General features: G+C 40.9%; 1 protein-coding gene across 1 annotated transcript in view; it reads right to left on the minus strand.

Annotated features, from left to right (window-relative positions):
- LOC138261947 (macrophage mannose receptor 1-like) overlaps positions 1 to 13289 on the minus strand; it is a 683716-nt gene that overhangs the window by 628603 nt on the left and 41824 nt on the right. Inside the window, exons 3-4 of the mRNA XM_069211540.1 lie at positions 8332 to 8505; positions 2802 to 2960 (exon numbers count right to left, since the gene is read on the minus strand). Coding sequence (XP_069067641.1) covers positions 2802 to 2960; positions 8332 to 8505 — 333 coding nt within the window. The remainder of the gene's footprint in view (positions 1 to 2801; positions 2961 to 8331; positions 8506 to 13289) is intronic.

Raw genomic sequence — 13289 nt, forward strand, 5'->3', positions numbered from 1 at the left:
CTACAGTGTTCATTACAGGATCTGTACCCTACAGACACCTCACTTAGACCCCTCTTATTTTGGGGCACACTCATATTCTATAAGATTCTGGGGCACCCCAGAGCTCAGACACTTCAAGATGCTCTTGGTCAAGTCCTGGGTTATTCCAACAGTATGGCCTTAGGCTGGTCCAGGTTGCTAGGAACATGCTAGAGGCAAATCAGTCTTTTACATTTCTGTGACTGCCCTAGCCTGATTACAACTGATAGCTCCTCACTTATAAAGTCAGCATATCAGCTGTGGTCTGAGGTAAGATGTTCAATACCCAGCATAGACCCGGACCAAGACATTCTAATGCGTAAATATATGCCTAAATGTGAGCTATTTTAGACAATGTCACTCCAGTTTTAGATAAAACTCAGTCTGAAATTCAGGGTGTGTATGTATGTTGCCACAGTTTTTTCGCTTCCAAATAGGATAATTATTCTTCCCAATCTGCACCAGCTTTACTGAAGACGAGACACATTTGCCCATTATACCGCGCACCAAGCCGTAACTTTTTATTGTCCCTTTTAAGAGTCATAGGCATTTGAAACTTAAAACCTGCTCTGCCGACTTGAGTTTTACACAGATTGAAATATGGCTCTTGTAGCGCATTCCGGTTTTACTGTATGGCTCAGAAAGCGGAAGTTTTTGGCTTGTGAAGTCCGATATCTTTTTAGATTTTTTTGTATATTTATTATTGCCTTTATTTTATCCCTATGTATTTTATGGCTTATAGGCCAAATATATAGAATTGATTGAAAAAACTCACTTTTATGTAGTTAATATTAAATAAGCATGATTCACATTTATTAATAATACACACTGTAGAAATAGAAAACATGACAAAGTGCCACATTTTGGGTAACTTGTAGCAACGTCATCAGGGCATGGGGTATTTAAGAAAGTTTCATGTTTACAAAAGATGGCTTTCAGTAAATGTTACTCAGTTCAGTGAAATAATTGCACATTTTATTCGAGATACTGAGAAATGTTGAATATGATGTATTGCGAAGTTCTTATTGTATTTATTCATGACAATTGTTGTCTGATTTACATCTTTTGATGGCTCGGCTCATTTTTTGGCTTTTACAGCCAAGCCAGACCCTTGTATTGGATCTTGGGGGTGACCATATATCACAGGCCAGGCAGGGCATTATTGCACGGCAGTAATGTGACGTGACACAAAGGGTAGTTAGTTGTTATGTGCTCTGCCTCAAGTGGTAGGGACACCTTTATTTATCCCCTCTGGCCGCGCCCGGCCTTTGGGGTGTATGCGGTATACAATATATCGTAGTGGCTGGGTGGCTCACTACACCCTGGTTCGGCTCTCCGTAGCTGTCCATTTTCCCCCCAGAGATTTAGGGCATCATACACCCTTGATCCCCAATTTCAACACCACACCCACCAAATTCTGAATGCAAGTGTTTTTGTGCATGTGATGCAAAAACATATTTGTGCATGTTCCATTCTAATTCCAAAACAATTTACAACAAACCACATATATGTATTCAAACTGTGCTTCCAAATGTGTAAGTGGGCAATTCGTAACTATAACAGACGTACATACTTAGAATTCAGTGCAGTTCAATTTGCTGTGCAGCACACACTCCCCATATTGTGCACTTTAACCAGGGCTCTGCTGAAAAGTTGTTCACTCGAGGTCTCTGTGGGCAATATCACTCGTAGTGTTCACTAGTTATGAACTTATTCATGAACATTATAAATGCCTGACTTCAGTTTGAGGGATTTAACCAAAACTTGAAATAAAACGTTTTGTGTTGTCACGCAGGCTCTCATTATTCAAATGAGACTACTGTATTATGAGCGGCAGAATCGCCATCAGTGTGGGAGACTGAGTCTGACCCACTACAGGTGACACCTGTCACCCTAATCTGGGATTTGTTCAGGCTAACTAGTAGTGCCTCATCTCTACCCAAAGGCAAGGATGATTGGGCAGCCGAGCGCATGACATAATTGATTTCTCAGGGGAACCATGGCCACTCAGGTCTCATCTGCTTCTCTCGTTACATTAGTCTCACATACACAATGACAAACAGAGGCAGTATATATTTCAATAAGATTTTAATGAAGCAACTGCATCTTAGATAGCAAAGCATGTGCTGCAATAACCAGGACGATACAGCATGACAAGATTAAAATGGTGACAAGGAGAGTGCATTATAGAAATAACGCTACCATATTGTCAATAGACTAATTCCTACCTAGGCTATAATAGAGCACAGCTCATTAAGCTCTAATTCTGCCTTTCAGGTTCCCCTGGGAAGACATCATCCCCCATACCTGAGCAACGCCTGAAGTCTGAATAAGCAGCTGTAGTGAAGAGTTCAGCCATCATCATACAGTCGTGTTTCTCTGGCTGGAATCTCCCTCTAACATGTAAGGGACAGGGCAAGAGATGTTCTGATAAAATGTCCCTAAGTAAGGATGTGTGTTTTTCTGTGAATGTCAGAGACAAAACTTGTACCACGTTCACCGGCAACCTATCTTACTGCAGCCTTGAAAGAAGCACAGAGTGAGCAAGAATGTCTTGTTTGAGAACGCAGTGCTGGGCTAGGCAAAAACAGCTAGATAGAGAGAAATAAAACAAGTCTGCAAAAGTGGCTATTGTAAGAATAATAAACGAAGCTGAATAAAATATATCTAGGTTAAAGTGCACAGCAGCAGGCCTAGTGTGCTAAAATAACATACATAAAGCTAGAACTAAAATGGCTACACAACAGTGTAACTACCGATGGTGTAGCTTTGCGGTTTCTTACCTGCAATATATGTTTGCTCGTGTAGCTCTGTGATACTTAACAGGTCTGCATTTTGCTGCTTGCAGCTTATCCTAGCTTGGTGCCATGTAACTGCAGCTTGGGGGTTTAACTGGTAGTACACGCCGGTCAACGGATCCATGTTCCAAGCATCACTGTTATCTAAGAAATAGATTAAAAACGTCTATTATGTTGAAATAATGTATACTGAAATAACAATTAAGTAGTTATATGATATGAAACTATATATAAAATATGTGTATCATATGTATCAGTGCTGGTAATCAGTATATTATCTTTGCATATTGATGTTATTATACGTTGTCCAATTTCGCTAGTGAATGGATAATAAGCTATACTTCTGCCTGCTCACCATCATTTTACTCCAACACATTTTAAAGGACCTGGGATGCAAGGTGATGTGTACAGTGACCAGGTAGACGCTATTGTCGGTGCTCAAAACTGGGATGTAAAAAAGAGGTAAAAAATGCAAATAACAATAATAATTGTTGTGCTTGTTTATGATTCCTGAGAATCAGGGATCTAAGGAAACATGGAATTAAGGAAACAGGATTTAAGGAAACAAATTCATGTGAATCTGTCTCTACAACTCCGATTCCTCAGTGTTTCCAAATCAATTAAATTTACATGATGTATAATCATTTATGCTATATGGCTCTCTTGTCTAAATGTGCCGTGCAGCTCTTGTGTTTTTTAGCATCACACAGATTCCATTTCTGGGAGATACCCACATATCTGCAATATTTCCCTCCCTATGTACCCTCTTTGTCTTTTCTGTGTTCCCTGTTTATTCTCCACCACTGTTTATCTGTCTTCCTGTACCCAAGTTGATTCCTCCCCCCTTTGCCTCATCCATGCTCCTTTTCTTTACCAAAGTCCTCTAACCCTGTCCATACCCAAATACCTACACCCAGAAGTACCCCTGCAATGATATTGTTCCTCTATCATATTTTCCTGTATCACCACTGACTTTTACTATTCCAGAGTACCTGTTGTTGCCTATATCTTTGGACAACTCCATCTACCAATACTACAGAAGCGCTATCCCTACCTATTCCTGGGCACCCTTACCTTTGAATACACCCTAGTATCTTTACCCCTATCAATAACCTTGTCCATCTGCCAATATTTTAGGACTACTACCACTATCTGTTTATCAGTACCTCTACCCTATACCCTACAACATCTTACCCTACCAATGCACTAGCAACACTACCCACATTAACATCCTAGCACCCCTTTTCCACCTAAACCCTACTACCTCTAGCAGTCAGGTAAAAAATTGAATTACATCATCGTGGGTTTGTCTGGCTGGTGTTTTCAATTAGGGTTTTGTCTGAAGTGAGGAAAGCCTGCAATTCATCCGTTGGCTTCACCTTGAGTACTCATTAGTGTCCTGCCCCAGTCTTACCCTATAGCAAACATATGTAACATGTGGAGCAGAATGAGTTTCACAACTAATTTACTACTAAGTGAACATTTGTCAGGGAGTGAAGTGCTTCATAACAGCAATGTTTCCAAACGGCAGGTGTGTGTGAGATCTTACAATTGTACGCATATAGTTAATGTGTTTTTGCTTTACCAAAGCCATATTCTCTACTTCTCTAAGCCATGCCGGTCCAATTAGACACCTTTTCATTCATGGCAGGCAACATATATTCTGACAATTAGAATTTTCTGGTGATACAAACCTATTCCAGAAGTTTGAGCTGCAGCTCGGAACATATTCATGACTTCTGGTATACCCTACCTAGTCTTGTCCTGTAGCAATAATAAGAAGTTATTAAAATAATTAATTCTGCACAAAGGGGAAGGAAGCAAGTGGTTTCAATCTACTATCACATACATATTCCGTTTAGCCCTGACTGATAGAAATTAAAATGTATGCTCCTGGACAGAGATCCCTGCGTCTCATGAAAAAACTGCTAATCTACAAACCAAAAGGGAACACAAGCCTCATCGGTGAGGTGCAGCTTGAGCCTCTGACACAAGGAGGAGTTATTGCCATAATATACAAAAACTCCATAAAAATTTCCACCAACACCAACGACACCCTAGACAACGAAGAACACCTACACTTTCAAGTACACATCAACGCCAACACCACCCGAAGAGGAACCCTCATCTACAGACCACCAGGACCCTGCCCCCCATTCTGTGACATCATCGCCGATACTATCAGCTCCCACGCCCTCACCTCCACAGACTACAAACTCCTTGGTGACCTTAACTTTCACCTGGAAAGCACCCACGACTGCAACTCTACGGCACTGCTGGACAACCTCGCGAACCTCGGCCTCAAGCAACTGGTCACTTCACCCACCCACTCAGCGGGGCACACGCTAGATTCCATCTTCACCTCCAGCAGCCACATCACTTTCACTCACACAACCGAACTCCACTGGACTGACCACCACTGCGTCCACATCTCCATCATGAAACCCACCACCCGCTACCAATAACACACTACACCCTACCGCAAGTGGAACAAGATCTCCAAAGAACACCTGATCTCCAACCTTGCACAAGCTCCACCTCCCATAACCACGACCCCAACACCGCCGTTCTCAACCTCACACGATGGCTAGAAACTTGCGCAGACTCCCTCGCCCCTTTGAAAACAAACAACAACACTCGCACCATCAACACTGCCCCCTGGTTCACCACAGAACTTCAGTCTTCCAAACGAGAATGCTGAAAAATTAAGAAAGCCTGGCGCCAAGAACCCTCAATGAGCAACTTCTCCGCCCTCAAAACAGCCATGCGCAAACACCACCAACTCATCCGGACCACCAAACAGTTCTTCTACAAAGAACGCATAGACAACAACACACACAACAGCAAGGAACTTTTTGCCATCATCAAAGAACTCACCAAACCCAAATCCTGCACCATCGACCCTCCACACTCCCAAAACCTCTGCAACTCCCTCTCCAACTACTTCCACCACAAAATCGCAGACATACACAACAGCTTCACATCATCAGCAACCACCATCACCACCACTGATACAACCTACACCACAACACCCTGCCGCACCAACTTACTGAACACCTGGAGCCCCACAAATGACAAAGAAATCGGCAAAACCATGAGCTCCATCCACTCAGGCTTCCCAACAGACCCTTGCCCCCACCACATCTTCAACAAGGCCAGCCAAATCATCGCTCCCCAGCTCAGGGCCGTCATCAGCAGTTCCTTCAACACCGCAACCTTCCCAAATATTTGGAAGCACGCCAATGTCAACGCTCTTCTCAAAAAACCCAAAGCAGACCCTGAAGACCTCACAAACTACCGACCCATTTCCCAGGACCTCCTAACCTTCAGAAAGCACCTAAAAACATGGCTTTTGTGCAGTAACTGCCCCCCCCCAGCGCCTTGAGACTCTACCGGGTGAGTAGTGCACTTAAGAAATGTATTTTATTGATTGATTGATTGATTGGGGCCCATGTCTGGGCATATTCAGAGCATGTAGGGCATAAACTTCAAAAAAACAACAAAGTGATGAAAGGAGTGCTGACTTGATCCTAGCCACCTCCTCTGGTGGCCATTTTCCAGTCCATCATAATTTTTCCACCATGTCACTCTGGCAGTTTGACCTGAACCGTTTCTATTGGTGCAGGACCAAGACTAAAATAGACTTGCAGATGTTTAGTGCCAGTCCAGAGTGGAGACTAGCATTCTGGAAGGAATCTCAAAAGGTCTCCATTTGTTTTTTTCCCCATTAACAAAAAACTGCAAACCTCAGGAAGGCACACACTGTTTCAATTGATTGTTGGCTAATGAACCATCATCATGTCTCAAAGATGAGATTGTCTAATTTCCCGATATGTAATCTAATTTCAAGAATCAAACAGAACCCCTTTGCCCTAAATTGAAAAGAGAGCGGTGCTGAAGTGCTTTGGAATACACAAGCATTTGTGACAATCAAGACGAATGTTTAAGAGGGAAGCTGTGTGGTGCTCAATCACTTGTTTCTTCTAATCTTTTTTGCTTTCTTTCTCATCTCTTATGTTGGGAAAGGACAAATATGTTATTCATATTAAGGTACTTAGAGAGAATAGGATCTTGTGGACAGCTGGACTTCCACTACGATACTGGAAATCACTTCTTATGAAATTGGCTGTAAAGGAAATTGCACTTTAGCAAAGGGAAGCAAAGGAGCAGCATTATCTGAGACAAAATACCAAAGAAGTAGATAAACGAGTACCTGAGGAGGCTTCCATTAACAAAGAAGAGTAGGGGCCAGTTCCAGTTTCTGCAGTCATTTTTGCATGCAAAGGGGCACACAAGGTCATAATAGAAGAATGTATGATCGAGTTTTAGCTTTTTTAATGACCTTGAAGGCAGCTCACTGGTGTGTTAATAATTGCTGCCAGGCACAGCAAGAAACTAAGATGACAAAGATTCAGGAAACCGGCAGACAAAGCAAAAATATACTAGAGAGGGATTTACAATGCTTGCATACATAGCCTCTACCCCGAACCAACTTGGAACTCCCCCTCTTAGTATGAATCAGCGAGTCTCCCCGAAGTTCCGGAACACTTGAGTAGCCAAGCTATAGTCTAATATACTATAATGGCAAGAATTACATATTTGTGCTGTGCTAAATGGTTTTAGAGGTGAAAGGATTAGCATGAAGTCCAATAGACTGCATGCTTTACTTAGAACAAGAATAGTTCTTATTGAGCATTTGCCTCGATTAGACACTTTGGGCCTGCAGCCATTTTACAAGTTCCATAGGATATAATGGAAATTGCAATACGGTGGGAGGAATATCCGTCACGATTGTGATGGAGTAATCCCCTCCGCCAAACTCGTAATGAGGCCTTTTGTTGTCAATTGTACTCTACAGGTCACTCAGTGATGATTCCAAATTCACATTCAAACATGAACGTCAATTCACCAAAATGCTAGGGGGGGGCAGTAGTGACATAATTCGCGCTTTGACCTTCAGTTTCTCACACATGCATTCTTACACATACCCACATTTACACTTACATATATACTCCCTTGCATATAAACACAGTCACCCGCAATCACGTGCACAACATACATTTAAAAGCACCTTTTTCTACTTACCTCAGCTGCCAGGGGAAGCTATGTTAGAGCTACTCATACTCCATTTTTTTATCACACTAACAGTGAGTAATGACACATTTTTCACTGTTAGTGAAATAAAAACGCCGAGAGAAAACAGAGTGGAGCCCCAACCAACTTATTCCTGGCGCTGATTTTGCCAACTCTGAGGCCAGGAGTAGCAAGGACAATGCCAGGGGTTGCAGCTGTGACCACTGGCGACCCCTAAATGACGTCCATGCATTCAAACTTTATATTGGTTCTCGCACTATTTTATTTAATTCTTAAACAAATACCCACTTTTGGACAATTAAAGGAGATTTGATATGAGTGTGTTATGTTTTTCTTTTGTCCCAAAATATTCTTTCTTGGTACTATCCAATGACAATGTTATGGATTCTACAACATGTAAACTATTTAAAGTAATACTTACATTTCGTTGGACAAAAACCATACATTTTGTCCTTTTCATAGTTTGTTGTGGTTGCACACCAGAGATGATTATCATTTCTCCCATCCGTCGTGCAGTCAGCATATAATTTTCCATAATAATTAAAAGGAAAGACGCAGGGTTTGCCATTGGAATTGCCTTTCAGTGTAAACAAATCTATAAAAACAACATGATTAAAACACAGTTTGAAAAATATGTCCCAATTTCCAAAATATAATCATAAAAACTCAACACAATACTAGAACTTCAAAATCAAATAATTATTAAATAAGATAAATCTTCTAGTTGATGTCAAGGTTTCAATAAAACATGGCAAAATACAAGCAATGAATTGTTGTTAAATCTAAATTCGGGCCGATTACTTACTTACGTTAATGGTACAAAACATTTTTTGGATAAAATGCCACAAGTAAAATAAGTGCTTATATAATTGATCACCTCAAAAACGATTATTTTGAAGTTATGAAGAATCGCACATCAATGGGTGTGCATAATATTTCAACAAGCATTGATGAACTAATAGATATGGCTTTATTGTGTTAGCCCATGAAACCACAGATATGCTCAAACGCTGATTTCAAGCGTTCGAAAATAAAAGTCAAACCTATTAGCATTGCCCTGAGAAATGTATTGTGTTACTGTGCAGTGGTGGCTGCCACTGAACAGGGTTTGTGGGGTGGGACAGGGGGAAAAGGCGGGAGAGCATTCTTTTAAAAAACAAAACATTTAAAAAACAAAAAACACTTACCTTTGAGAGGAGACGTGTTCATCTCCCCTCTGTCCTCTTACTGGCTGCACAGGCTCCCAGACAGTTGCAAAGCTGCTGAAAGCAGGGGCGTGATTGGTCTGAGCAGCTTGCTTCGCTGCTTAGACTGGGAATGGGAGCCTGGGTATTTTCTCTACACGTCTGTGCTATACAGAAGGGTAGAGAACATGCAAAGTGTGCATGTCTTTTTAGCCGGCACAACACAGCTGGCCAAACAGACATGCGCACTTTGTGTGCACATAGCCCTCGTCTGGCCCCCTCCCTCCAGGCCAGTCCCACAAGGAAAAATGAAATGATAATAACGTAGTGTGTGTTATCATTTTATTTTTTCCTTCTTGGTAAATTTAACGGGGCGACGCTCCTCCACCTTTGCAGAGGAGCCGCCCCTGTTACTGTGAGAGACATGTAAACTCTATTGAGTATGACTGATTTGACAAAGGGACAGACAGAAAACAGGATAGAAATGTGCACTGTAATAAAGAGAAGAACTATAAAGAATGACAAAGATAATTATGTAGAAAAGCTAGATTGATCGAATAGGTAATTGCAAATTCTAGTTAATGAACATTTCATTATTATTATGTAGGAGAGGTTCCATAAACAGTTTTGGTTTAAGTGTTTAGTGGGCGGAAGTGTCTGTGTTTTATTAATTGTATAAGATGATATTTTAATTTTATGACAGTAGTACAGCTTTCTCTTGCAATTTAGCAGGTAATTATAAATTCACACTAAAGGAGCTTTTTAAAGTTGATTCATCTGAACACTAGTAAAATGCTCATGAACTTAAGGAAAAACAGCGCTTCCCACTAAATAAAACCCCCTGGAACAATTTGATGTACCCTGTGATATTGATGATGCTCATAATGACCCTGCTGTTCTTTAATTAATCCCAGATAAAGCTCATCACGTTTATTTGCTGGAGCGGATGTTCAATCGGAAGTTTTCTTTTTTTATTGAAGATGCGCTTGATGCCAACGTTGTCGAAAAGCACTGGGCTGCAGGTGGGTGTTGTGTTTAGGATCGGGATGGCCAGATGACTTTCCAGAAGGCATGCAAGCCCACAGTTTATTTGCTGAACTCATAGGTCTTTGTTTTGGGGATTTTGGGATCAGACCATTTCAATATGTAAAATAAAAAGGCAATCTGACAGTCATTTTAGAGTCAGACAGGCACTTAAGCACTGCTTTATGAATTTAACAAACAGGGCCTTTCCTAATAGCACTGGCTTGTGAATGAAAGTGCCTTTTGTATCATTGATGGATTCAGGCACTCAAGTCATCAATACATGACCTCTGTCACTCATCTTTGCACTTGCACATTCTGTCATCAGACCACTGACCCATTCTTGCATTTACCCTCTGACACAAGTGCAGTAAAACACACACAAGCTCAGCAACATATGCAAGCTAAATTAAAAGAATACAAGTAGAAAAAAAGAAAACACCCTGCTATCCAAATATGGTGGCATATACTTTCTATAAGAAAACAAAACATTGAACTGTCTTGTAAAGGTACTGTAAATAATATATTGTCGTTTTAAAGTTCAAGCATGGCCACCACATATAGAAGCAATGTCTTGGCCATCTTGGAATGGTACCATTGATAACAGCGTTCCATAATGGAAGTGGCTACATGGGATGGGGCTACATGGGATGAGGCACTTTGCAGATGAAATGAGCGGCAAGCAAGCAACCTGTTATCACTGCCTGGAGGGCTGTAGAATCCTCTTAACTCTTAAGAAATATTACAGTCAAATGAGAAGAAGCAAACAAAGAGAGGGGAACTATAAAAGGAGACAATTAAAAACTAAAGAACACACCAAACAGCCCTGAAACTGAATTGCACTCATTTTCAGGTGGATATACACACGTGATCAGAAAATGCCATCATTCTTAGAGCAAGAGAGCCAATGATGGATATGGACTGACCCATTACCCCATAAAGTTATGGTCTTGGATGGAAGTGGGGTGCAAATGACTCTCAGACAGACCAATGGCAGACAAGAGCTAAGCCAGAAGCCTTCTATGTACCCATTTGGATATATACTGTATTTATGAATGTGGATGGATGTATTATTTCATGATTTTTATTATTACAAGATCCTGGCAGATAGCTAGGAAGAGATTTTAGCAAAAATTATCAGTGCAAATCGTCTCCAATTAGGGTTTGTCAGAGGCAGTCATAAGTAGCAACATAATTCCTTACAAACATTATCTGTGCTAATTCATTTAACAAAATAACATATAAGTAGACTTTAATACTGAGAAATAACAATCCATTCTTAAATGCCTATTGATTTTAGCATACACATTTCAGAATTCATATTTCAGGCCTAAATTGTCATAACTTTTCATAATAAACTGATAGCCGTATCATAGTGTGATAACAATTCATTTTTAGCCTATTGGGCTTACCATATGCTCTTCACAAAAATTAAATCAGTCCTAAAACTTTGTAATATCTTTTCATAATAAACTTGCCGGGCCTTTGTAATTGGGCATACCATTTCCCTGCACACCAATTGGACCTATAGCTGTTATCATTGATATGCCATCATACCCAATTCAACCCTAATGAAATAAGCATAAGCTTTCCCACAAGGCAACCATCAGGCATACATTCATAACATAGCAAAAGTGTGCAAAATTACTGTTGGCAAAGCAAAATACTAAGTCCAAGATTTAAGAGGGCCTAGCGACATTCTAACACCACATTAGCATCATTTTTTTTATGATACTAAGGCGTTAGATGGCCTAAAAAGCTGTGCCATATTTACAAAGTGGTGCAATGCATGCATTGCGCCACTTTCTAACCCTTTGAGCTGCATAATGCCTGCACCATGCATAATTTTGGCAAAGGGGGATTCCCCCGTTAGGGGGCTAGAAAAATGGCGCAAAGATATCTAACAGATTTCTTTGCGTCATTTTTTTCAGCACTTACAATGCCAGTTACAATGGGCCTCTGGATGCTTTGCAGAATTAGCGTCAACATTTTTTACACTTAGCCTGCTAAGCGTTGAACCAGCGTCAAAAATTCTGATGCTAACTACCATCATGGTGCGCCGTATATTAAATATGGCGGACACATGGTGGCGTTAGGGGGGACGCTAAGGGGCGCAAGAAAAGTGGTACTGCACTAAGTGCAGTGCCACTTTTCATATACATGCCTCTAACTCTCCTAATGGGGCTTAATGGTGCTTAATAAGGATTCTCAGTGCACATCAGCTATAGCCATAGTTTGCCGGAGGGGGTAACCCACACCAAATTCTTGCCTGCTATTGTCATCTTTGAGATTCGATGTAACAAGAAACCTACCTGTAGGTTTTTATTTACAGTGATAACAATGAACCCTTAAAGGCCTAATGATTTTAACATATGCTTTTCATACCAAATATGTCAGGCCTAAAGCCTTTAACATAACATTTACTAATAAACTGATCAGGCCCATAGCAAAGATCACGATCATTGGCTTGACAACATAGCCAACTCAGTCCTCCTGTATCAAGTATAAACTTTGTCATTAGCCAAAACGTGCAATTCAAACAATCTTTTTAATGGAAGCACACAAATTCAGCTCAACCTAATCCTGTACTCAGAGGAATCTACTTGTGGGTGGATCCTAAGTCCCTCTCTCAGTAGGACACTGAAAGGACTCTTTTATTAATCACATAAGGTGAGGCAACAGTTGTACTGTCAAATCTGGCTAAAACTACACAGTGTATCCCTGGGCTCTCAAATCCAAATTGCACTTTGGTGTCCAAAGCTAATGACTCCCCTCCACCTATCTGTGCTGCTGCAAAAGAAAAACCAGAATCATAAATTGTCTAGATATCTTAGACACTTCAAATATCAATAGCATTATAATCAGGGCTCCCAGTTTTATGGTATGTATTGTTTTAACATTTCTGTCAATATTTATCCATATTTACTTTTTGGGGATTGTATTGGTATTTATCCCTATTTATTTTGAGTTTTTAGGATAAATGGAGTTGTAAAATGATATATTTCCACATTTATTTAACCCTCTGGGTGCCTGGGGCGAGGTGTCCTCGTCCTCGGCCACGGTTCCCATGTGCCGGGGACAAGACCAACTCATCCTGCACCTGGCCCACGGGGGAAGTGCCAGTGCTCCCCCATGGGACTCGCACCCACACCCCCGATTTGGGGATAGAAGA

Source organism: Pleurodeles waltl, chromosome 10, assembly GCF_031143425.1.
Source record: "Pleurodeles waltl isolate 20211129_DDA chromosome 10, aPleWal1.hap1.20221129, whole genome shotgun sequence".
In the NCBI taxonomy this organism is placed as follows: domain Eukaryota; kingdom Metazoa; phylum Chordata; class Amphibia; order Caudata; family Salamandridae; genus Pleurodeles; species Pleurodeles waltl.